The sequence below is a fragment of the Falco punctatus genome, assembly GCF_963210335.1.
Source record: "Falco punctatus genome assembly, chromosome: 4".
NCBI classification, from domain to species: Eukaryota; Metazoa; Chordata; class Aves; order Falconiformes; family Falconidae; genus Falco; species Falco punctatus.
The window spans coordinates 28,502,722-28,528,566 of record NC_137583.1 but is presented as its reverse complement, the minus strand read 5'-3'; the positions used below and the strand labels follow the sequence as shown (position 1 = coordinate 28,528,566).

General features: G+C 55.0%; 2 protein-coding genes across 3 annotated transcripts; one reads left to right on the top strand and one right to left on the bottom strand.

Moving 5' to 3' along the window:
- The first annotated feature begins 9,705 nt into the window (after positions 1-9,705).
- MED9 (mediator complex subunit 9) lies at positions 9,706-15,378 on the top strand. The gene is made up of 2 exons (XM_080386626.1): positions 9,706-9,913; positions 13,630-15,378. The coding sequence occupies exons 1-2, from the start codon at positions 9,774-9,776 to the stop codon at positions 13,844-13,846; spliced, it is 357 nt and encodes a 118-aa protein (XP_080242752.1). The 5' UTR covers positions 9,706-9,773; the 3' UTR covers positions 13,847-15,378.
- Positions 15,379-16,283: 905 nt separating this feature from the next.
- Positions 16,284-18,886, bottom strand: RASD1 (ras related dexamethasone induced 1). Of its 2 annotated transcripts, none has more exons than XM_080386624.1 (2): positions 17,910-18,872; positions 16,284-17,623 (listed from the first exon to the last, which is right to left on the bottom strand). In XM_080386624.1, exons 1-2 carry the CDS (start codon positions 18,193-18,195, stop codon positions 17,073-17,075), a joined length of 837 nt encoding a protein of 278 aa, XP_080242750.1. In that variant the 5' UTR covers positions 18,196-18,872; the 3' UTR covers positions 16,284-17,072. The 2 variants fall into 2 exon arrangements, with proteins under 2 accessions (XP_080242750.1, XP_080242751.1); XM_080386625.1 differs by having other exon boundaries at positions 17,280-17,552; positions 17,910-18,886.
- Positions 18,887-25,845: the final 6,959 nt, after the last annotated feature.

Genomic DNA, 25,845 nt, shown 5'->3' with positions numbered 1-25,845 from the left:
GGGTGCAGGTTGCATGGGGCTGGGGGAAGCCATCCCCATCACCCTTTACTCTCACAGCCCTCGGGAGCTGGAGCAGGTTCCTGGACGGGGCTGCCTCCCCCCTGCCCTCTGCAGCCAGAGGGCTTTGGCAGGGGGTTCCCACACGGTCTCCCCAAGCCCTGCCAGCAGCCAGGCTCTGCCGCATGGCCGGCTCCATCCAAGGCTGTCGCAGCCCAGATCTGGCTGCCCTGCAGCCCCATGGCGCCAGGGAGGCCGACAGCTTCATGTTCCCGGCCCAGATGCACCACTTATCTCTCCCCTCTCTTGCCCTGACACATTTTTTCCTCTCTCTCCATTCCCAGCTGGCTTGTAGGACTCTTATCTCAAGCCCTGAATCACCCTTTCTCAAGACACTCAGCAGCATCCTTCGCAAACCCATTTCCAGGGGCTTGCGCACAACATTAGGGGCACAAGTGACAAGCTGGCAGTAAAACCCTTTTGCCTTACATCTTTAATGCCACATTGATGTCCTCAAACCCCTTCCAGCAGTCGAAAGTAGCTGGCAAAAGCAGCTTGGTCCATCACAGGGCACAGGCAGCCAAGCGTGGACCCCAATGCCCAGCATTGCCTCCTCACTGCTCGGCTGTGGCCATGAAATCTCTGGAGCAGAGGGGAAAACTGTTTGAAAGCTTCTGCAAGCCCGAAGAGCCCAGAGGGTTAATTCAAGGCATGCTGCTCCGAGGACAAGGTTCACACTTGAGTCAGCTGCAGCCTTATGTTTTGTAGAGAATAAAAAGCAAGTGAGGTGCAGAGCGCAGGGCTGGGAGCTGTGGGATGGAATGGGACAGGACAGGAAGGACGGGATGGACAGCCTCTGCTGATGCTGCCCTAAAACCACATTTGTGGAGCAGCAATCCCACAGCTGGCTGCTGAATACATCCTGCAGCACTGAGCAATGACCAGCAGCCATGCCAGGTGCTGGACAGGGCGCAGGGAGCCAAGCACCACAGTCTTACCTTGCTCAAATGCTTGCCCTGCTGCCAAGCAAGGCTCGTGCACTAGAGCTGCCCCAGTTGCAGTCAGCCCTGCCTGGGAGGTGGCAGGTTCCTGCATCTTGCAGAGTACTTGGTGGAGAAGAAATCAATACCTCACCAGGTGTTTCCACCACGTGGCTGGTTCCTCCACCCAGTCACTCAGAGGAAAGGGGTGATGTTTGCTGTGGTCACAGCCTAGGCCACATGTCTTGCCAGCGTGGAGCAGTGTCACAGCACTAGCAAAACCAGCCAGCTACAACAAGGCTTTAACCATCACATACCAAGTTAATTTCAATAAGCAGTTCCCTCACCTTGCCCTAGCACAGCCACAAATTCCCCACAAGGTTTCAAAAGTTCATCTACCATCTAGGCTGCTTCTTCAACCTCTTCAGGCCAGTCCACCCTGCTTCTTGCCTCTGCTGCATCCACCTCCAGGCCCCCTGCTTCTCCCAGGACCTCTTCTTATCTCTCCTACACCCAGGGCACACTCCTCCTCCTGCTTCTTCCAGACCTCTCTTTACCTACTCCTTACAGCTATTTAACTGCTTAGCAGGAACCAGCCACAGCTGCACATTATCCACGTCAGCCAACCCACCGCCCCTGAAGCCAGCCCACAGCTGTACATTATCAATGTTAATTAACCCAGCTTCATTCCTCTATAATTCCTCTACAGAGCAGGTCTGCCTGGTCTAACAGCATGGTGAGGCTGTGGCCAGCCCTGCTGTCTGCAACAGCATTGCCTGAAAAAAGGGGCACCACTAGACAAGAGCAATGTGATGTGTTTGAGAACACACACAGCTCTTTACACCGAGCAGTGACTGCACTGTAAAGACAATTCCTTGTGTTTTAAGGGGTGGAGGTTTCTGTTTGCTCATCTGCTGGGTTCCCCCTGCAATTGCCCAGTTCATGAGCCTGTTAGCTAGTTTAAAACACCATAAAATTTAGCATAGGGAATAAAAGAGGGATCTCCCTCTGGAGCACATGGACACCAGCACCTGTGTGGAGAGGTTCAAACAGGGTGAAGGCTGGAGCAGGAGCCCACCAGGCTGGCAAGGAAATGTGCCCGCAGGTTCCCACCGTGGGAGTAGCTCTATGCACATGCGTGTTCATGTGGATGTGCATGCCTGCATGTGTGTATGCTTGTGTGCATCCATATATGTGCATATGCACATGCATTTCCAGCCCTCTGCATCCCACAGGGACAATGTTGTGTCTAGGTGGGAGAAGCCTGGCTGGAGACACTAATCCCTGGGGATTTGGCTGTGTTTCATCAGCACAATGAAAATCACACATTTGCACACCCTCATGTCAAGGCTGCCTCTTGGGAATAGCCCCTGGCCTGCACCTTGTCCCAAAGCATGCCTGCAAACTGGCACTGCTGTCCCGGGGGCTCGGCACAGGGGCTTTGCTTCAGGTGGCCAGATCCAGCCTGGCTCAGCCTTTCCTGGCTCAGAGGAGCCGCTTTCCGCCCCTGAAATAGCAACTCAGATGATGTTCACAGCAGCTGGAGATGATGATGCAAAATGCTCGTTATCCAGCAGGAACAATTAAGACTTATGGCAATTATCTCCGCAGTACTGAGAGATGCTGGAACGGGCCGGCCGGCAGCCAGCTCCCGGTGTAATCCCCGGGTGGGAGAGACAAAGGGGCCAGCCTTGCCAGGAGCTGCCATCGCCATGGGGGAAGAGCAAAACGCAGCAGCAGCAGCATCCGAAGGGCCTCCTGCAGTGCTGGGAGCACTGGTTTGGGGCAGGAGTGAGAGCAAGGACAGGCAAGAGTTTATCTGACAGCCAAACGCCCCTCTCTAATGACATTTGTTTGCATGATGAAGTGGGCATGAGGAACTGATAAAATGGGCTGAGCCACGCTGGGTTTAGAGGATGGTGTTACGGACTGAATTGCTTCACATGATGCTCCGGCCTCCCTCCCTGCTGGCTGCCGTTGCGGGAGAAGCCAGGCTGGGCTCAGCGTTATCCGTAAGGTAGAAAAGGGCAAAAGCTGGCTCCAGGCTGGATCGAGCCATAGGCACCCGATGGTGACCAGGCTGGGCAGCAGCTGCTGAGCTGGGCTTTAGGGCACGTGCCTTTAGGGGGAAAAGTCAGTCTTCTAGCTGAGAAATGCCCATGGGGTAAAGGCACAACAGACAACTTCACTCATTTCTCAAGTCAGAACAACAAGGAGGGTTTTTCTTTTCCCCCTTGACATTGTTTGAAAACCTTATTTTGACATTGCTAGCATGAAGCAAGCCCTGCTCCCCGACAGCTGCTCGGAGCCAAAACCGCAGACCGATCCCAGCCCGATAAACAACTCCTCCTCAGATAAATCAGAGCATGGCCAGGATGGCGAGAAAGCTTTTGGGCCGGATGGGATGTGGCTGAGCAAAAGATGCCCTGATGCCCAGGAGTGAGCGAGTGGGAGCTGGAGGGAAGCAAGGAGCCTGCTCTAGGAAAATCCAGGCCATTTTCCATTGAAAACTTTATCTGAGGCAAACATGCCGTCACATCCTGGCCTTGCTTGTGTTGGAAGAGCCAGCAGAATTCCCGGGAAAGCTTCACTACCTGGTCAGCAAAACCTCTCTGATATGCTTTGTTTATTAGCAGCTAAACATTAACCCCTTGGCAAACAGGGCTCCTTGGGGCCGCAGCCGTGTGACCGTGACAAGCCCCATGGGCTGCCAGCCCCAAAAACAGGCGAGAGCTGCCAGCACTGCTGAGGGGGGGACAGGCTGCCCCAGGCAGGGTGACAGGAGCACCCGGGGGTCCGGGCTTGGCTGCGGTTGCCGAAGGGAGCCCACGGCCGGGGAAGAAGGCCATGGCCTTGGTCCTGCAGAAATGCACCTTTCCCCAGATCAGGAGAAGGATTAAATGGTTTCTCAGTGGAGGTGGATGGAGACTTTGCCGTTTCCCAGTGCCTGGATTTGCAAGGGAGATGTGTCTCCCACGATGCCAAGCGCTGCCCCAGAAACCCACTCACTGCTCTGGCATATAAAACTGCAATTCCTCAAGGACACCTGATTAATCTTCCAAAGCCCACGTAAAATTTGTCTGTTTTCAGTAATTAGGCCATTTATCGTGAAACTGTATTTGCAATTAGAGCAAAGGACAGGCTAGAATCTGAACCTGATGCCTTTTCAGTGGTGCCAAAAAAAAAGTCTGAACAACGCTCCTTTCCTCTCCCCCTGCATTAAATAACCAAAGAGCAACGCTTATAAGTGCTCAAACATAAGGTAATGGCTTTCGCTGCCACACTTGAAGGGAACCTGACAAACACACAAACAAAGCCTGACCCACTTTAGCAGAATAAGAACTGCACCAAGAAATGGAGCAGGGATTTCACTAATGTCCTTAAAGCAGCCCTATTAGCAAGTCTTTGCTACAAGCATCCAGACAAATTTATCTTGACAAATGTGTCCTCTGAACAGAGGGAGCTGTGAAACCCACCCTGTGCCCACGCGCAGGGCAGTGCTGCTCGGGGACCCAGGGATGCACGAGCGCAGGGGATGCACACACACAGGGATGCACGCACACATATGGATACACGCTCACTTGCAGGGATGCACACACACATATGGATGCACACACACGCAGGGATGCACGCTCACTTGCAGGGATGCACACACACACAGGGATGCACGCACACGCAGGGATGCACGCTCACTTGCAGGGATGCACGCACACGCAGGGATGCACGCACACGCAGGGATGCACGCTCACTTGCAGGGATGCACGCTTACTTGCAGGGATGCACGCACACGCAGGGATGCACGCACACGCAGGGATGCACGCACACGCAGGGATGCACACAGGGATGTGTGTGTCCAGGGACACACAGGTAGGTGCTGTCCCGCTTCATCACCTGCCCAACATGCAGGGTGTGCATCCAGCAGGTCAGGGATGCCCTAGGCTGGGCATCGGGCACTGGTGCAGGCTCTTGCAGCATTGCTTCAAGGCCACGAGTACATATCAAGAGCGCAAACACCGCTGCCTCGTGTTTTGCAGCACGTGTTGTGTGGCAAACTCATTATTTGTAAATAAAGGCAGGGACGTGGCTGAGTCACTGTGCCGCAGGAGAGAGCCAGCTGGGAGACAGAGCTAGTTTTGCCCGGTGGTAACAAGGGCACATCCCCCCCGCAGGGGTAGGTTTCCTCAGGGACACCCCAAATTCACAATCCAAGCTCCTGCCTTGCTTCTGCGAGGTGACTTTCACCCCTTTGCACTGGGTGGAAACTGAGGCTGGGAGTATCAAGCCCGACTCTGGGATGACCTGGTGGGACCCTGCCAGGACTGGTGGCTCCCAGGACCCCCCACCCCGGGATACCCCAGCGCTGCCCAACGGAGACAGTGAGCTTCAGAAACGCTTGCACCCAGAGATGGGCCAGGCTGGGGGCTGCGGCTGATCCAGCGTGTTTTCCCGGACCCACGTTTCTGCGTAGCTGGCGTTGCGCAAGCAGCCCTTGGTGCCAGCCTTGCCCACGCACTGGCATGGGTGCCTCCCCGTGGTGGCACACAGCCTGGGCCAGCCTCCCTGTTTGCTCAGCGATGGGATGGCACCAGTGAACGTCACAAGATCACCGGGCACTCCCTGTGCCCTTGACACATCCCCATGCTCCCTCCGAGGCTCGGTGCACCGAAGCGTTGGCCTTCCCGGCCAGGCCAATGCGCTGCAGCTCTGACACCCAACCCCGAGCTACAAGCAGCTTGGCCAAACCTCCTGTGCCACCTCTTGTCCTCTGTACTGGGCTGCCTGGGAGAAGCAGCCACTCTCCTCAAGGACAGCATCTCCTGGGCCATGGGATGACAGCCCTCCTCCCCACGGCAGCCCTGGGACGGGGCACTGCGGTTTTCCCAGCAGCAAGCGGCTGTGCCAAAGCACGGTGAGCTCCCGGAGGCACCAAGGTGCTTGGGACACGTTTGGTGCTGCTTGTTCATACCAGCTGGATCTTAACCACCAACAGCACCTGGGGCACCAGCAGCTCTGGGAGCGCGTGGTGATGCAGGGCTGCATGTCCCGGGGCAGCCAGACCTCCAGGGCCTAAATCTCTTTGGCTAAAACATTACTTCAACGGATGAAGCTTGACTTACGACCTCCCCAGTTCCCATCAGCACCCCCCAAGAAGTCTGGGACACCAGGGTCCTGAATGACATCAGGACTCAGAACAGAGCCCAAGACCAAATTCCCATCTGGTCAAAATTAGGGGGATCTTGGCCAGGAACCTGAGCAGTTGCAGGATCACAGCCACGACCTAAAGAAAAGGTTCAGCGTTTCTGTGCTGCTGACCACAGCCAAGGACTGGAGCTGGAACTTCTCATTCTTATCACCCCATCCCAGGTGGCCACAACCCTGACAACACCTTCCCGACTTAGCAATACAGACTTATCCCAGCACGGCAGCACAGCAAGACTTAAATAGAAAATCAGGCTGACGATGCAGTGCAGCAGCAGGAGGAAGAGATAAAGTTCAACCTGGTGATAGCCACACAGTAAAAAATTTTAACAGAGCTGGTGGCAACAGCACAACAAGCTCCAGATGGTCCGGCAGCAAGAAGTGGAGCCCAGTGAAATGCCAGACCATCAATATAAAAATGTGAAGTCATTGTAAGGAAACAGTGAAAGGCACAGTCACCTGGTGCTGGATTAAGTAACTGGTGGTAAATCCCTCAAAAGTTACCTCTGGAAGCAGACAAGAGGTGCAATTTGTACAGAAACGACAAAAAAAAAAAAAAAAAAAAAAAAAAAGAAAGAGTAACACTGGTATCGTAAAGGAAACAGGCAATAACAAAAGAGGGTCTGGATATAGAATATTTGATCAGCTGGTTTTCAGGATAATGGGTTAACCAAATGTCTGGGTGAGCAGTAAGTATGCATGATGGTTTTAAGATGCCGAGATCAGATGGTTTGGAGACGTTTGCACATTTCAGAAACTGGCTGTCCAGCAAGTGAATTATACAAAGAGCCACAATCAAATGCGAGGAATGGGTTGATCATTTGCACTTCAGGTTTATTACCAAATCCAGGGGGAAATTACTCTTTTCATTCAACACTAAGCAATTTTGTTCATGTTTTAGCTGCCTCACTAGTTTTCATAGGTTGCTCATTCAAACCCTTCTGCTGAGGAACTGACAGGGGGTAAAAATAATACAGACTGGAAATGAGGTAGAACTGCAGACCAACACCAGCTCCACAGAACAGCAGATGGTCACACAGCCCTTCCGTTCGAGATGGAGACCCGACAGGCCTGCAAAGTGACATGGATGAAGAAGACCACACTGTGGGCAATATCTAATAGGAACTGCATTGCAAGGAAATAACCCAGGCCATCAGTCACCCTGTGAGGACAAGGGTCTCACAACTTGGAGCTCCACAAGGGCAGGTGAAGATTAGGGCACACCAGCACTGCTCCTCGCCTGAGGTCAACACTTGTCAGCATGTCAGCTGGGTCTCACATCCCCCTGCAGTCCTCACCAGGGATCGGGATACACCATCATGGTACAGACAACAGCTCTACTATGCCCCTCGTACAAGCTGACACTCAAATGGTGACCACACAGTCTCACCCAGCCAATTCACCAGCATCTTCAGTGATGGAGGAGCCTGTCAAACCACAACCCTACCACAAAACATCTTCGCTCTCCCCTGGGCTTGCCACAAGATGTGACAAGCCCCAAAGGAGGGAGATGGGTCACCTGAGGGAGCTGGAGGAGCTGTTCCCACAAGACAGGGAAGGTGAGAGGCAGGGACAAGGAGGCACACTAACTAGATAAAGCTGTGTGTTTCAGTTGCTGTGGAAACACATGACCCAAAATGGGAACTGAATGACACAAAGAAATGCTGATTGACAGGGCTTTAGGTACGGCTGAATGGTATCTGCATGTTGTCACCTGCTCTGACGACTGCCTCACTCACCCACAAGAGGCAGGCGCCCAGCAGCCTAGCAATTAGCCGCCCTCCTCCATCAAGTCAAGGGGAGAGTTTAAGATGGCACAGTACAGAGAAAAGCGTCCCCCACAGAGCCTGAACGAAGCCTTGCTTTAGAAACAGCCCATAAAAAGTGACAGAAATGAACCTCTCAGCTCAGCTCCATGCAAAGGACACGGCATCCTGTACCTCCTGCTTGGCTCAGTCAAGGAGCATAAATACCACCAGCCTCCCCGCAGGCATCTGCCCAGCAGGACCTGGGCTCCCCCGGGCTCCTTCCTCCTTCGCACATTCCAGCATCAGCGCCTGAGCCAGGCTCTATTCCTGACAGTAGGAACAAAGTGAGCGATTACATCTGCTATATTTAGAACAAACAGTCAATACTCCACATGTTTAAATGGTTACCAGCATTTTCATTTGATATATAAATAGCTTCTGTTTGCTTTTTCAAAAGAAATTGGTTTAAAGAAGAAAATTGCCTTCCCAGTCATCCTCGGCTCATAACTGAGCAGAGGGGCCTATTTCAAATGAAAAATTAAATTATGCATTTTCTCTAGGCCAACTCAGGAAGAAAAACTCATGACTGTGGCTGGTATTATTAGTGCTGCAATCCTTTATGTTGACAGAGGAGTTTAAAGACAGCCACAGCCGTTTGCTGAAGCGAACTCTTGAGGCCGTTTGGTGCAGAGAGGCATCACCCTCCATGTCCCAACCTTGACCACACGCCATCTCAAGCCGCCTCTTCCACCCACAGGTCAGTCACGCCAGAGCCCCATTTCTTCCCCGTCTCCCAGCTTCGCAGCGGTCCCAGCCCTGACACCAGATTTGTGTCTCTCTCCCTCCAGATTCCTCCAGCTTCCAGCTCAGGCTCTCAGCCAACGCTCCAGCTTGCTTCCCCTCCGACTGATGTCAGCTGTGCCTCCTCCCTTGGGCAGAAAGCCTGGTCACACATAAGTATCCATCTTTAAGGCATTACAAAGACCACGTCCCTGTCACTCAGCCCCCTCGACATATTGTCCCCAGTTGCATTAAAGTCAAACTAAGGACACCAACTAATGAAAAACCACAGCAGAAAGCTGGGATCTAAAAGCAACAGCAAAACCCTGCAGTGTTACTGATTTAACACAGAATATGTGATTTTCCCCCTAAGATTTGGCTCAAAAAGGAGGGATGCGCACAGGCTCAGCTCACTGATCTGCGTGCAAAGAGGGGCTGGGAGCCCTTCTCCTTGCCCTGCCCTCGGGGTGCAGGACCCTGTGCTCTGCCCTTCCTCCAGCCTCCCACCTCCCGCGCAGAGCTCAGTCCTGTGCAGAGCAATGCACCAGTGGGGTGTGAGGGGCCTGGCTGGGAGCGGGGACTTCTGGGGGGCACAGGGGCACGGCCCAGGCTCAGCCCCAGCCCCAGCAGTCCCTGGCCCAGGCCCAGATCCCGGCACAGGCCCAGGCCCAGGCCCAAGCTCAAGCTCAAGTTCAGGGGAAGGCCCTGCCCAGACCCCGGCCCAGGTTCAGCGGGAGGGAGGCCTGCCAGACCCCGGCCCAAGCTCAGGGGAGGCCTGCCCAGACCCCGGCCCAGGTTCAGCGGGAGGCCTGCCCAGACCGCAGTGCTGGCCCAGCCGAACCCCAGCCCAGGCGCAGGCCAAGCTCAGGAGAACGCCCAGCCCAAACCCCGGGCCAGGCCCAGGCCCAGGCCCAGGCTCGGCCCACCTCCCGGCGCAGGCCCGGGCCCGGCGCAGGCCGCAGCCCGGGGAAGGCGCAGCGCAGGCGTCCGGCGGGGCGGGAAGGGCGGCGCGGCCGAGCTCCGCCCCGCTCCGTCACTGCGCGGCGCCGCGGCCCGGCCGGGGTCCGCCATGGCCTCGGGGGGCGCCGCCGCCCGCGCCGCCGAGGAGCCGCCGCCGCCCGAGCCGCCCGCCGAGCAGAAGCCGCCGCCGCCGCCGCCCGCGCAGGAGGAGTTCTCCTTCCTGCCGCTCGTCCACGACATCATCAAATGGTAACGGCGGCCGCGGCCACCGGGCCCCCCGCCCCGAGCCGGGCACCGCGGTGCGGGGTTGCCCTGCCCCGGGCCCGCTGATTGCACCTGGGCGGGGAGCAGCGCCGTGCGGTCCCCCCTCGAATGATGCTGTCCCACCCTCGGCATCCTCAGGGTGCCCTGGGTCCCGGGGGGGCAATGGGATCCTCCTCTGGGGGTGTCCTCCAACCCCCAGCATCTTCAGGGTGCCCTGGATGGGGAGCAGGGCTACACCCCCCCCCAAAAAAAAAAAAATGATGCTGTCCCACCCTCAGCGTCCTCAGGCATCCCCTGAGTGGGGAGTGGGGTTATGGGGCTTCCTTTAATGATGCTGCCCCACCCTCAGCGTCCTCAGGGTACCCTGGCTCCCAGTGGGGCAATGGGATCCCCCTCTGGGGATGTTCTCCAGCCCCCAACATCCACAGGGTGCCCTGGGTGGGGAGCAGGGCTGTGGGGTCCCCCCCTCAAATGATGCTCTCCCACCCCCAGCATCCTCAGGCATGCCCTGAGTGGGGAGCAGGGCAGTGTGGTCCCCCCTTTACTGATGCTTTCCCACCCTCAGCATCCTCAGGGTGCCCTGGACAGGGAGTGGGGCAAGGGAATCCCTCTCTAGTAATGTTCTCCAGCCCCCAGCATCCCTGGGATGCTCTGGATGGGGAGCTGGACAGTGGGCTCCTCCTTCTGATCACGCTTTCCAACTGCCAGCATCCTCAGGGTGCCCCAGGTGGGTAGCAGGGCAATGAGGTCCCCTCTCTAGTAATGCTCTCCAACCTCCCAGCATCTCATTGGCCCTTTTTCTCCCAGCTGGAATTCCTGGGAATAGTGTTAGAGGGAGCTGGCGCAGCCCCAAGTGCATCTCCCTCTGAGTCACACCAGTACCTCGGTTGGTGTTTGGGTCACCTGGGCGGTGCAGGTGCTCCCACGTCCCAGGGACAATGCCCCACCGGTAACAGCCAGGAAGCAGGAGTGTTGTACTTGTGCTGGGTTATCACTCCAGATAACTGTACTGTTTGGCTGATAACAGCCTCAAAAGGTACAGGCATTGCTGGAGCAGGAATGCAGCCGGTTTCTGGGGACCTGCAAAAGGGAGGATGGCTTCTGCAGTAGTACAGGTTAAATTGGTCTCTTCCCAGTTCAAGATAAGTACTGTAGGGGTAACAGATCCTGAGAACTGTGACATTTCTGGCTCAGGATAACCCCTTTAGAGATGCTTGTGTGAGGTCCCATTAGGGTCATGGCTGTGCCATGAAAAGCCATCCAGGCCAGTTCTGTGCTCTCGCCTGGGCAGCCTGCAGGGTGAGGTGGAGGGCATGGGAAGCATGAATTCCCTTGTTACTGGTTGTGGGCCTGGCTGCCCTTTCCCTGTGTGCTTATTTAGGAGCTGAGGCTGGTTTGTGTCCCGCTGATGTTTCACTCGTATCAAGGATGTGTGACAGGTCAGAGAATTTCACCCTTAACAGCTCTGCAGCGTGAGCCATGGCAAGGAAAGACTGAATATCCCCAGACAGATTGGTCCAGAGGCAAAACATGAGGGCATGAGAACGCAAACTGTCTGATTTCCCTCCGTTGCCCCATTGTGCTGGGGGAACTTGTCCCCGACCTTGCTTCTGCCTGATCTGTGCAGACCACAGAAGTGAGGTTAAGCCCATTGCCAGGTACGCACATGTACATAAGCAAAGTGGGCTGTAGCCATGGGCTGAGACCTCCCAGATTCCTATACGTCACTGAGCAGGTCACGGTGACCCACAGATGACAGTCCCTGGGATATCTTGTGCCCTGTCCCACTGAGCCACCCACTCCTGCTACCGTGCTACCTCCCTTGGCTTCATACACGGCATTTCCTGGGCAGCTTGAGCAGACGTAGGTACGCTGAGCAGTGCTGCAGACGTGTAGGACCACAGAGGCAAGTGGTGGGATGTGTTGCCTCATGTCCCTGACAGATGGCAAATGTATTATCCTTTAACACTGCCACTAGTCACAGAGCCCAGCCCTGCTGTTTTGACACTGACTCAGCCATGAAGACACATCTCCAAGGTGACTCTGTGCTCAGGAGCCGCGTAAATTTGCTTACATTCAAGGACATGTGCTCTTTCCTGTTGTTTGGGTCTGGGGAAAGTTTTCCTAAGCAGGGCTTGCTGATATTTTCAACCTTGTACAGTCAAACGGCATTGCCGCTGAGGTCCCAGTGCGTGGCTCCGCCGGCAGCTGGTTGTGCTGGTAGAACGATGAACACTGTCCCTTAAGGCAGGTCTTACACACAGTCGGTCAGCACTGCCTGTGGCTGGACGTTGCGTTGAATCCTGCGTTATTGCAGGCAGCTGCAGTCTCTTCCCACATCTCCTTACTCCGGCCTGTCCATGCCCTCAAAGAGGGAGTTGCTTCAGTGGCTTGATCCAGCAGGAAAACCACCCATCAGAGAAAAAAACAAGCCAACGAAAAATGAAATAATTATTCCTTTGGATCAACCAGCCGGACAGTCAGCTGTCAGTTCTCTATGTGTGGTGAAGGGAACAAGACTTGGGGAGACGTGGAGCAGGGAGGACATCCCTCTCAAAGCCAGCCTGCAGCTACGGGGGATTAAAGACGGTGTCAGCCCATGCCTCCCCAGACGTGCCATGGGGTTGTGTGTGCGCCTGTATTTTTCCACTGCTGACCTGACCGTGAATGCCTGCATAATGGGGATACATTATAGTACCAGCTGCATTTTTATTTAGAAGAGAGTAATGAATATTTTGTTCCAACAGGCTTTTGAAACAAACGGCGACCATCTGGTTAAAAGTTTCGTTCTCAGCCGTGTCATGATTCCCCAAAGTTATGATCGAGCACCTCTCTGCCCTGGTCATGCCAAGCAGATTTATTTTTAGGTCTGGCTATTGAACAGGCTCCCAGTTTTCAAAGACCATTAGAATCCCGCTCTTGTTATTAATAGGTGTCCTGGAAGCAGGGGCTCGTATTTGCCTGGAATCGGTAAAACGTCTTGCTGGTGCTAACAAAGCTGAGGCAGATACTAATGAGGGTTTGAGGGCAGACATTGCCTCAGACAACACTGAGCCTTGAAAAGCACAGAGCTGGCTGCTGAACCAATTGTGCTGCTCTTAAAAAAAAAAAAAGCTGTCGCTTCTCTTTTATTAGGTATACATCCCCAGAGAGTCGTTTTAAAGCTCCAAAGTACCATTTTCTCTGCCATTGGATACTCTCTGATACTTTGGGGAACAGTTTCTATTTTCTGCTGTCAAGCTGTTTGACTGCATTGATTTATTTTTTTTTTTTTTGTATTACAGCAGCAACGGGTCATGGGTGAGACTGAGATCTTTTTTTCCAGGTGCCTACACACAACACACATATGTAATCTTACCTTCCCCAAAAAGAGATATGGGAGTTCAAACAAGAGGAAGAATTTAGCCTGCTCCGTGGTAATGTTTTAGAACTGCAGGCCAGCTCCTAACACGAGTGATGGGTCCTGAAGTAACCGGATTCTGTGCTGGAGATCAGCAGGAAACCAGTTTGCCCCAGAGGCTACCCAGGCTGTATATCTGTCTGTGTCCATTTTATTGGGATAGGTGAATTACCAAGGGCAAAAGTTTCCCAGTAAATTCCAGTTTAAGCCCTGGTTGTACTGGAAATGACAGTCACCCCCGTGGGCTAAAAGGGTGTTTCCAATAGGAGAATTTAACAATATCTCAATTTCCTCTCTGCAGCATGGACAAGGACAGCCAGGATGTTCACCAGGTGCTGAATGAGCTCAAGAACAAGTTCCAGGAGATGAGGAAGCTGATCAGCTCCATGCCTGGCATCGGTGTGAGCCCAGAGCAGCAGCAGCAGCAGCTGCAGAACCTGCGGGAGCAGGTCCGGACCAAAAATGAACTGCTGCAGAAGTACAAGAGCCTTTGCATGTTTGAAATTCCCAAAGAATAGGAAGGGCACAGCTCTGCTCTCCGGGTCTGAGATACCTCCTCTCTTGGCTGAACAGGAGAGAAAGAGGTGGAAGAAGTTTGCTTTTCTTTCTTGTATGCTTTTTCGGTCGTGTTGCTCTGAAGTTGTGTCTGAGTGGATCACAGGCACGTCACGCTGAACCAGAACACTGTGTGCTTCACATATGGTGATTACAGCAGTATGTTCACTTTGATCTGCTGCAGGACTGTGCATTTATATATGCATCTGTTTCCTCTCGGGGTGGGGTTATTTTTTGTACATGCAAGCAGGAGACATTATGTTTTCTCCTTGCTAAGGGTCAAAGTACCTGGTGGTTAACTTCAACAAGAAAAAAGGGGGCATTTTCTGCATTTTTTCCCCTTAAAAGTGGACAAATATAAAGAGAGCTAAGACAGAAGCGTGAGCTCTTTGGCCCTGCTCCTGGAAAGGGTCTCTGGGACACTTTCCAGTCTCTGTGTGTTGAAAGAGGAATGATTGCTTTCAATTACTTCTGTATTTCTCTCCCTGTTTTTTTAAACAAGTGATGATTGTGTCTGAGATGAGCCAAGTAAAGATTTAGAAATCCCAGACTGCCCCTCTTGTGTATTCACTGAGTGGATGTGGGCTGAGCAGGGGCAGGATTTTGGCAGCACAGAGGATGTGCATAGCCTGGGCACAGCTCCTGTGTCTTTACATCACTTTTTTGGAAGCAGGGACTGCCAAGGAAGTGGATTTTGGTAGGCTTTGGGTGTGTAAGTCTCCTTGGGTGAGTGTGGCTTGTAGGCAATACATTGTGTATCTTGTTAAAACACAGGAGGGCAAGCAGAATCAAAACAAAGGGCTTAAATGATAAGAGCTTTTAGTTATTCCATATGAGAAAGCAGTCGAGCTCAACACGATGGGTCAGTTGCACATCCAGAGTGCCCCAGGGGCTTCCCACAAGCACAAGCATTTGCGTGGCTTGAACGTTTGCCAGTGGCTGATGGAAAGCTCTTGAATGTTGTATCACACTCAGATGGATCCCGGGGCTCCCTGCCTGCTGTCCTCCTGCTGATAGCTCTTACGGTGACAGATGACAACCTGGTAAGCAGCGCTGCATCTCACTGACTAACGAAGGTGTGACAGGACCGTGAGTCTCATGGTTCTCTCAATTATCTTGAAAGAGGGTGCAGGTCGGTAGCAGAAGAGGTGAAAAACCAGCTAGTGAAATAGAGTGTCTGTTGAGAACCAGCACCAGAGGGTGCCTTCAAAAGAAGAGAAGTGAGGTCTGGGTTGGGTTTTGCTTTCCTAAACCAAAAGGCAAGTAATTCGCTTGTTGATAGCGGGGATGGTTGTGACTCACCTGTAGCCTAAGGATTGCTCTGTCCCACTGGAATACTTTACTAGTACTTTCTTTGGGAAGGTGCCAGTGTGTAAACACTGAGAAAAGCAGAACACCAAGATAAACAAAGCACAATGTACACTCTTTTTATTACTGAAATTACCTTTCTGCCAGCCATTGCCTGTCCCAGCTCAATAAATTCTTGTGTCTCATGCCTGGATGGTGGTTTCCCTTTTTTTGCCAGTTGCTGTTCCTGTGAAATCGGGGCATATGCAGAGCTGGAAGAAACAACATGTTTCCAAAGAAATGTCTGGCACTTAGCACAGGAACAAGTTAAGTCTGTCAACTTGAATCCAAGTTTCAAACAAAACTGAAGTGGTTTGGTTTGCAGTCTCACTCACCCACCTTAGTTTTTGTGGCTTCAATAGAATTTTTTTTTGCCATTAATGTGTATTAAATGTAGATCTGATCTGCCAATTGAGGGGAGAACAGGGACTGAAAATGAACTGAAAGAGAAGCTGGAGCCAGAAAGAGCTCTTCCCCCTTTCCCTTTCACTTCTAGCAATGATTACTGTGACTTGTTATTGGGAAGAGATTAGAAACCATCAGATGCAAAGGTGACCTTCTGAGCAAAGTACTTCCTTTACTCATGTTGCAAAATAAAAACAATATCCCAGACTGGGTGCAAATGAATCACTCTCTGTTGACATCATTAAAGTGTGCTTATTTGATCGGGAAAAAGCATGAAACACAATCAGCTCTTTATAACGAAGTGATGTCAGTTAGCTTGGTCTCTGCGGTGAATGGCATGCCAATGCCCGGCGTGTCATGGGGCTGGCAGGATCGTCACTCAGCGTTAGTGAAGTGAGGAAAGAGTCCTGGCTCGGTGACCCGTTTGAGTAACTAACTGTGCGTGGCCCCTCGTTACCCTGTGTGGCAAGAAATCTGCTGCTTGCAGAGGCGGAAACCTTTGCACTGGGAGTCGAAGAAAATGGGGTAATAAAGGGATTGAGCTGAGGGGCTGTTTTTAGCAGCTTGGAGTGGGGCTTAGGTCTTTGTTCAGCAGGATCGGGTTTTGCTAGGGGGCAGGGTGAGGAAGCAAAGGCAAACCCACAGGTGTCATTTTAAAAAGATTTTATTAATTTGTAGAAAAAATAAAACATCAAGTTTCACCCACAGTAGAAACACTTGAAGATTTTTTTGTTCATGTCAATGACAAACAATACCTACATAAAGTGCCTATTATTTTCTTATTTTAAAAAACCCTTCCTCCTCTCCCCACCTTCCCCAGATCTTGCAAATCAGACAAGACAAATGTAAACAAGAATCAGTTTTTTGGTCCATCAGGGCTGTAACTCTGCAATGTCTTTGCAACAGCTTAGGAGTGTCTTCTGCACGTGTTTTGCAGACACAGACGAACACACGACACAGAGCCAGAGGCCGTGCACAGCTTCTCAAGTTAAAAAACAACAACAAACAACAAAAAACCAACCCCAGAGCCCCAGGCAGGTGCTGGCAGACCCCTGCCCTCCCACCTGAAGGCAGTGCCCGAGGCTGGGTGGTTTGGGAGGGAAAGAAACACCAAGGTCCGTGCCCTCCACGCTCAGCCCCCCAGCTGGCTGCCCAGCAGCTCACTCTTCCCTGTCTCTCTGCCCAGGAGGCTGGTCCCAGCGACACCCCCCTCCTGCCCCTCAAAGCCTCCCCCTTTGCATCCCTCGCTCCCAAAATGCCCCCCTGGGGGAGGGAGCCGATGAAAGTGATCCCTGGGGAGGAGGGAGGCTGGGGAAGAGGCGACCCCCTCTTTGCCTGGGGGGACACCTGCCCACCCTGAGTCAGTTCAGAAACGAGCATCTTTCCCCCCTCCTTTCTTTCCTTCTTTCCTTCCCATCACAGGGTGAGCGGAGGCTCCTAGCTGATCACGCAGCGGTCCTTCTCCTTGCCGTGCCCACCACCGATGGCCTTCTCTCTGATGTACATGAGGTCGCTGTGGACGCTGGGCCGCCGGGCGAAGGGGGCCACGATGCCGTACGCCTCCTCTATGCTGCCCCGGCCCCCCTCCTTCAGCAGCTTTTTGCCTTTCAGCGCCTTCTTATGCAGGATGTCGCAGTACTGGACCGAGACCTTGCGGTGCAGGTCAGGGCTCATCTCGCTGGGCAACTTGGCCATGGCGAAGAGCGCCTGGAACATCTGGTCCAGGCTGCTGTTCTTCTTGGCCGAGATCTCGAAGTAGGCACATTTTTTGGGGTCCCCTCCCACCAGCTGCTCAATCTCCCTGGGTTGCACCTCCCGGTAAAAGTCCCGGTCGCCCTTGTTGCCGCAGATGACAAGGGGCACCTCTATGTTCTCCTTGGTTTTGTTCTTCAGGCACGACTTGGTCTCCAGGATTTGCTGCTTCAGGCGCTGCACCTCCTCAAAGGAGTCCCGGTTGTCCAGGCTGAACACAAGGATGAACACGTCTCCTGGGGACAAAGAGGGAACGTGAGATGGTTCCAGGGATGGGGACACACAGAGACCCACTGCCTAAGCCACACGGCGACTTGGGGAGGGAAGGACCAGGCAGCACCCGGGTCCTGCATCCTCCTGTCCACCCCGTGCAGGGTGCAAAGTTGCCCACTCCCTGCACACACAAAATCCCACCTCCCGCCTCCCGGGACTGGAGAAACATCCCCAAACTGGGCAAGAACCCCTGAAAGCTGGCAAGGGACCCCCCCCCCCCCTTTCTCCTGACACTCCCCAGCCAAGTACCTGTGAGGATGGAGAGGCGGCGCATGGCTGGGAAGGGGTGGTTGCCTGATGTGTCCAGGATGTCGAGCTGGTAGACCTCCCCGCGGATGCTGTAGAACTTGCGGTGGAAGTCCTCGATGGTGGGCGTGTATTGCTCCTCGAAGCGGCCGGTGAGGAAGCGCGAGACGATGGCCGTCTTGCCCACCTTGGAGGAGCCCAGGATGACCATGCGGTAGCAGTTCTTGGCAGGGATGCTCAGCTCGGCCTCGCTGGGACACATCTTCTTGATCATTGCTGCCAGTTTCATTGAAGCCGGTGAAAGTGCAGCTTGCGCGGAGAGGAAGGAGGAGGAGGAGGAGGAGCGGGAGGAAGGCGACGGCTGCCCGGCTGCTCAGCCCCTCTCCCCTCGCAGGAAAGGCCGGTGTGAGCTCTGCACGGCCGCCGCCGCCGCGTTATATGGAGGCAGCAGCGACCGCCCCTCGGCGCGTCACGGCCCGGGGCGGTGGCGGCTGAGTCAGTGCACGGCCCCGCGCGCGGCCCGCCGGCCCCCGCCCCCCGCTCCCGGCGCTGCCCAGCCCGGGCCCGTTCGCAGCCCCGTTCGCGCTCCCGGTCCCGTTTGCCAGCCGACCCCTTCGCAGCTCAGCCCGGGGCCCCGGTGCGTTGCAGCGGCCCCGCGGGCAGCCCGGTGAGGGGCTCCGCACCCCTGCAGTGGGACCCCCGGCCGCAGGGACCCGGGGCGGGGGCTCCCGGGGGGTCCCAGCCCGCCCCCCGCTCCGGTGAACGCTGCCCGTGCCGGGGCGGGAGTGCAGGCACCTGCCCCGCAGAAAGACCAGAGAAAAGACCCTGGTCGGGGCGGGGCCGGGGCGGGGGTCAAGAGCGGCCTCGGTGTCCCCTGAAGGGGGCTGCTGGCCCCGACCCCAGCCCCGGGTGCCCAGCGCAGTGTCGCTGCAGCGCCCACTCCGCCGCTAGGGGGCAGGCGAGGGCGCGGGCAGGGCGCGCAGCGCGGGCAGGGCGGGCAGCGCGGGCAGGGCGGGCAGCGCACCTGCACTACCGCTCTGAGCAGGGCTGGGGATGCTTGGCCTGGGGGCATGAGCCACGGCACAGGGCCCAGCGGGGGCCGTGGGGAGGCAGAAGAGGAGGAAGGTTGCTGGAAGGGATGCAGGCGCAGTGCAGGCAGCAGCGCTGCTGCCGGGGCAGGCAGGGTGCATGGCTGCAGCTGCGCCGCTTGATCTTGGGTGCTGAGTTCTTGGTTGCACTGGAGCAGGATGCAAGGGCCAGCCCCGGCAGCCGCCCAGGGCTGCGGGATGCTTGCAGAGGTGCTGAGCTGAACCAGCACCTCCCTGACCAGCAAGATGCAGGCGATAGTCCTGGGAAAGTGGGAATGTTGCTGCACTGAGGGATCTCTGCACCATCGATGAGTGAGAGACAGAGCCCAAGGAAAGCCAAGCTCTTCTTTCACATCAGGCTGATGTGAAAGTCAATTAAAAACACCTGTGAGGATCTATTAGGAAAAAAACCAAAAAAACCAAAGCCCCAAAACCTCAAAAGGTGACACTTAAATAAGGTTCAGGATAGCAGAAGCCTTACCTACACACCAAGACAGATGTCAGGGACAGGTAGAACACACAAATTTGTGCAGCATGGTGTATTTCATCAGCACTGCTTGGGAAACGGATGGTGCTGAGCTTTCCATCTCCCCCAGGTGTGGTCTTACACTTGGATATTAATTTAAACACTGTCCAAAGGTTTACAGAGGAGTTGGAGGAGTTGTTGGAGGGGGGGGGGGGGCAGGGGGAGGGGAAGGGAGGGGTGGTTCAAACAGCCCCTCATGGCCCCATCCCTGCCTGCAGGGAAGCATCCAGCCTGGCAGCAAAGGCACAAGGACACTTTGGGGAGAGAAAGTGGGACAGCTTCCTATGTTTATTGATCTGTGTGTGAGACAGCGAAGGAGTTTAACAGCCGATTGCAAAGCACAAATGTATCACCCCAAAATAACGACAAGATCATTTAATTGAAGCAGTTGATGGAAAACAACAGGGGGAATAGGAAGCGCCAACCTCTGGGGGGACAGACAAATCAAATATCTCGACTGGCGTTTATTGCTAACCGTACAACTATTAATAGTGCCAGAACAGGTAAAAATAGCCAGCTTGAAGTCTGCTCCTAGGTTAACAGACTTCAGCCACGGAAAATCCATTTGCTGCCTCCAAAAGGCTCATTGGCGACAGCAAAGGCAGAGCACACCACAAGGCAAATGTGCCGCCAGGATCCCGTGGGCTCAGCTCAGGGGTGCCATCCTGATGGGGACACCCCAAAAGCAAAGGCAGGGACCCTGGGCAGACGGAGGAGAGCTGATGGCTGCGGGAGCTCCAGGGGAGGGAATATGGGCACTGCCTGTGCTATTCCAGAGCCCAGCTCCTTGCAGAGTCACACAGAGCTTAAGGAGAGGAGCATTACAAGGCATTAGGCTGAGTCCCCCCAAGATCATCTAGAAACGTGTCTCATGGTGGAAGCAGAGCACATTTGCCGGGAGCTGGCTGCCAGTGACTGATGATGCAGGACCCACCTCGCTGTGAGGCAAAGCCTTCCCACGGTTATGACTCTGCTAAAAATCACCACCTATTTCTGACCTGACTGCAAACAGCCTGAGTCTTAAGCAGGGGCAGGCAAAATAGCATTTTCCCCACGGCTGCCATACCGCCTGCACAGCCTGACCCTGCCCTTTGCGGGGTGTTTTGCTCCTCACCCAGTTTTGGAGGATACAGGATCTTTCACAAAGGTGCTCGGTACAGCAAGAGCTGCAGGCAGACTGCTGTGCGCAAAACCCAGTGGCTGCAGACACCTTTAATGGAATCAAACACCTTCAGCACACATCAGCCCCCCTTTTCCTGCTGTTCCTCTCCCTACCTGCACCCTCCTGGGGTTTACCAGCCACCTGCTGAGGGACAAAACCCACCCAGTGACCACGAGCAAGTGGCTGAGGGAGGGAGATTCCATGAAAGTCACACAAACATCCCAGTGACAGAACATGCGGCTCCTCAGGGTCTGGCTTGGACGAACTGTGCAAGAGGCAAAATAGAGCTCACAGCAGCAGCAGCCTCTGCAAAAATGTAGGAAGCAAGATGTACCAGGAGGCAGGAGCGTGCACCACACCGCCTGGCCCAGGGACAGGCAAGCGGGGGGATACTTGGAAAAGAACAATGACATCAGAACATGGCTTTGATTTCTGAGTGTGCTGCGGAGCTGGGAAGTATCGTCACCCCGGGGTCGAGCTGGCCTCGGCTCACAGCTGGGTCCTATGGGTGCAAGCGGTGAAAAAACCCAGGCTGGAAGGGCTGTTCCTGCCTCTGCCGCCCCGGCACACTCAGACCCCGCAGCCTCTCCCAAGCTATGCAGAGGAGCACATCCGACTCGAGCTCCTTACCGTTGCTCTTAGGTTGCTTCGCATCCTACCAGGGGTTTGTCCCCTGCACAGCAGCACACAGCATCCCTGGGCTCTGGACCAGGGCTTTGGGAGCACGCACACGGAGCCAAGCCTGCCCCCCAATTCCTGTTTTTCCACTCCCAGACAGGGACCTGGTCTTCAGACAGGCCCCCCCTCCCAGTTTGTGTACAGCACCCCGGCGTGCTGCTTGTTAGCCCGCTCACAAATAACCAGCGTGGGCTGTGTGTTTCCCAGCGGCTACTGGGGAACAGTGGGGTCTTGTGGGACCCCAAATCCTGCCTTGGCTGCTCTCCTGGGACGAGAGAAGGAGCAAGGGGCTGGAGGAAGAGTGGAGCAGCTGGATATGGAAGGGAAAGGAGGCTTTAGCTATAGCTCTTGCTTGTCCCCCTGGGAAAAAGCATCTGATTAAATCAAGATGCAACATCCAGGGTTGCTATTCATTCCCTATATTATTAGCTTGTCTCATTTTATTAAATCTCCTTTAAGGCTTTTCAGAAGAAGCACGTAATTCACAACATATAATTTTTCCCAGATGAGATATGATGCAGAAGTGGGCTGCTTTGTCGCTGGGGACCAGGGGGGTGGGTTTATTTGTTTCCTTCCCCCACCCCCTACTTCTTTAGCAACACTTTCATGTCTCTTGATTCCTTTTAGCATTTGGGATTTGATTAAAAGAGAACCTGAAAGCCTGAGACATGCCTTAAATCCCCAGTTCCTTGAGTCATCCAGGCAAGGGGTGGTGAGAGCTCCCTTGGAGACACCATCCTTGTGCCCAGCACGATGCAGCTCCCGGAGCAGCCTTGTGCTGTGCCGTGGTCTCCGGACTTTCTGCATCAGCTCCCCTTCTCCCATCTTTGGTGTGTGCTTGCTGCAATAAACTCGCCAGAGTCCCAGGGATGGGGCTGCAATGCCGGTATCGCAGTGCAAAGCCAGGGAAGTGGTGTTATCCAGGGGCTCACTCAGTGCCACTGCTTTCCTTACCGGCAGCACAAACACGTGCTGGATGACCAAGCACGTGGTGAGCGCTGGATTTCTGTGGCACCACACCGCAGGGGGCTTGGTTCCACTGCCTCACACCCCAGGGACAGTGCTCTGCTCTCCAGCAGAGGCCGTGGAACCATCTCCACTCTGAGTGCACCCAGGTGACATGAACTCATTGTCAATAACCACGAGGCACAGCTGGGCCAAGAGCTCCATACAGAGCAGAACTGGGGTTCCCCAAGCCAGGGGCAGCCTGGGAATCCTCTGCTCCCAGTTTCCATCCCACCTCAATGCCAGCCTTTTGCCCACAGTTTGCTCCAAGGCAGCAGCATCCCGCCAGCATCCAGCATGGACAAAAGGCGTTTGCGTGTCCTGGATGTGTCCCCAAACTCGAGCGCCTTCTGCTCCCTTCCAGAGAGCAGCAGCCTCCCTGGGATTAGAGAGAAATGTCACCTGTAACTGGAGATGGGCAGCGACAGGGCCCCGAATATGAGGCACGGCGGAGAGGGAGGCTCTGTGACCCCAGCGGTCGCATTGCTACAGACTTCAGGTGGGTTCCCTCGGCTGCCAGGGTAGGACAAAACTCAAAGCCCAAGAGGAGGTGGGGAGCCAGCTGGGCAGCAACGGATGGAAACAGCAGAGGGATGCGCAGCCAGTGCCGAGGGCTTGGAGCCTGGAGGTGCTTTGTGTCTCGATCCTGCATGTGCCCCCACTCCTCCGGCGGGGTCCGGAGGGGGCTGAGGGCAGCGCAGGGCTTGAGGCTGGGGGTGGAGGTGTGGGGCTGGGGGGCTTGAGCTGGGTGAGGGCTGAGCCCAACACGAGGACCCTCGAGGCTTCTCTCAGCCTTGGTGCAGCCCAAAGCAGGACAGAGGCAGAGCTTGGCCCCGACATTGCCTTCCTGGGGGGCTCTGGCTGCTCTGCCTCCCCCCTGCAACCCTGATTCAGAAAGGAACCGCTCGGTAAACAGTTCCCCTCTGAAGAAAACGCAACATGGGAAAAGCAGCACATTCCTAGGATTTTTTTTTTTTTTTTTTTGGAAATAAGATCCAAGGAGGATGCAGCACAGTGTGGCCAGCTCACTGGCTGTCCCGGGGTGGCTTTTTAGTGTGGAAATTAAAGAAAACAGCCTTGTAACTTGTCCTCTGGCACATGGCGGGAGCTCCGTGCGTAAAGACCCCTGGGGTGGAGGGCGGAGGTGGGCCGGGGTGGGGTGGATGGTGTCTCCACACCGTCCCTCAGGGGTGATGAGAAGGGCAGGGGGAATGGTGGGTATGGGGTGCTGCCCTCCCTGGGCTGGGGGTCATATTGAAGCATCCCCTGGGCACTGGTGAGGCGGGGGCTGCCTGCATCCACAGACCCCAGAGCAGGAGCCTGCCAGCAGTGACTGTGAGGCTCAACCCTCGCTCTGCCGAGGCAGGACGGATCCTGGTCCTGCCACAGGCATTTGTTTAGGCTCCAACACTGGTGGTTTCCCACCGGGAAATAGCTTCCCACCAGGGCGCTCTCCCATTGCATTTCTCTGTGACCATTTAAAACCCAGACTGCCTTCCCTGCACAGCAGGGACAGAGGGGACTGATTTATTCCCCCGTAAAGGTAAGTCCTGCTGTGTCCCCTGCCTGCCTTCCCTGGATTAAGGGGTCCCTGATAAAGCACTCAGTGCCCACACACCCCCACACCACCTGCACTCAAAGCTCATCTTTGCGTTTGCATCAAATCCCAACCGCTGGCAGACCAGGCAGTCCCCCCTGCCCACGAGCGGCCGTGCAGGGACTCAGCCCCAGCGTCAGGATGGGTGCGGGAGCCACTGCCAGGGTCCTGAGCCCCTGTTTCCTTCCCTAGCCAAGCGTGACCAGCAATCCAAGCCTGGCAGGAGCCCGGGGACATGGTGACTTCTCCATCGCTCCACCAATGCGACACACGCTGCATCAATTGCACCATGTGTTTACTCTCCGTTCCCGGCTAAGCATGTTTGTTTGCCACCGAAGGGCCAGAGGCCGTTCTGTGAAGGCAGTGCAGCAGCGCTGGGTGAAAGCAAACAGGGGTGCGGGTTATGGGTGGTCACAACGGAGAGCAGGGCCTTTGGGGAAGTGTCCCCTGTTCTGGAGGTCCCCACCATCAGGTTGCCTTCAGGGAAAAGACCACAGGACACAGCCTCCATCTCCCAAGGTGTCCCTGGATGAAGCATCCCACGAGTGTGGAGCTGGGCCCACATCACGTGCCCGTCACTGGGGCTTTTTGGGTTCGTATGGGTGATCCCCCCTCCCCAAAAAAACCCACATGCCGTTTTGGGAAGGGGAGACACGTCCTGGGGAGCCATGCAAGTGGCCACATGGAAAAAACCCACGTGGAGCACGAGGGTGGGCACAGCCACTGTCAGGGGCTGTGCACCAGGATGGGGTGAGCCGAGGCAGTGCGGCGTGATGGACGTGGTGATCCAGCCGTCCCTGCCAGGCAGGAGTTGTGATTTAACTAGTTTCCCCTTTCCTGGTGTTTGCTCTGGAGAAATGTCCCGAACATCAAGGGAGGCGTTATCTGCAGTATCTGCACACAGCCTCCTGTGCAGCATTTCCCAAGGCTACAAACAAACCTCCTTGCCAAGCTCAGATGGGCCCAGCAAGCCCCACACTGGATTTTGAAGCTGTGAAGTTACAAAACCAGACCCATGACCACATTTCCAGGGACTCTGCCTGGTGCTCGATGCCTCCCCAAGAGCTGGAGGGATGCACCTACCCATGCCAGCATGGCACCAAGGCTGCAAGAGGATGGTCCTGGGGGTCTGACAGCGCAGGTCTCTCCTTTGGAAGCAGAAGCAATCTCATCCTGACCTGGAGGCCATGAGGTCCACCCCTGCATCCATGCAGGATGTGGCCCAGCTGCAGCCATGTGCTGGCCCTGAGGATGGGAAGGAGGGAAATAGCTGCGACAACCCCAGTGCTTCATGCTCAGCCTGAAGGTTTCATCCCCACCCTCTGTAAACTCCAATTCTTAGAAATATTAGGTGATTGGAGAGGAATCAAATATTTTCCCTTGTAAGCAAGGACAGCCCCCCAATCCCTCATTGTTAAATACTGTTAAACAATATAACTAATGATCTCTGTGTTCTCCTCCCCGCAGCCCAGGTGAGCAGCACAGCACCACTGGGGACTGGCCCTGGCCAGAGCCCCAACCCCCTGCCCGAGGGACAAAGGTAGGCTTGGACCCTGTGAGATGGGCTTGAACTTCACCTTCCCTTCAGGAAGAGAGCAGACGCCTCTGAAACGTCGAACTCCAGCTCCACAGCAGCCAGAAGCAGCTCTGCGAAGGCTTGTTAATCCGTGCTGGCTGCTGTGGCAAGAGCTACTAAAAACGGGGATCTGGCATAGTCCCACAGCAAACCCTGTACAATGCAAAGCCAACACGGAGCGGCTGGGAAGTGGGAAGGGTTGGGTTGGAAAGAGCAGGTCAAGGGGGATGGAGTCCATGAAGCCAGCCCCGGCGCAGCACCAAACCCCTGCGCCTTTGGGATGCTGTGAGCACAGGAGGGAAAGCAG

Excerpts from the sequence above, each read along its gene's own strand:
- MED9 (XM_080386626.1), top strand. The coding sequence starts at position 9,774 with ATGGCCTCGGGGGGCGCCGCCGCCCGCGCCGCCGAGGAGCCGCCGCCG. Across the intron at positions 9,914-13,629 it reads GTCCACGACATCATCAAATG|CATGGACAAGGACAGCCAGG; the intron begins GTAACGGCGGCC and ends TCCTCTCTGCAG.
- RASD1 (XM_080386624.1), bottom strand. The coding sequence starts at position 18,195 with ATGAAACTGGCAGCAATGATCAAGAAGATGTGTCCCAGCGAGGCCGAG. Across the intron at positions 17,624-17,909 it reads CCGCCTCTCCATCCTCACAG|GAGACGTGTTCATCCTTGTG; the intron begins GTACTTGGCTGG and ends CTTTGTCCCCAG.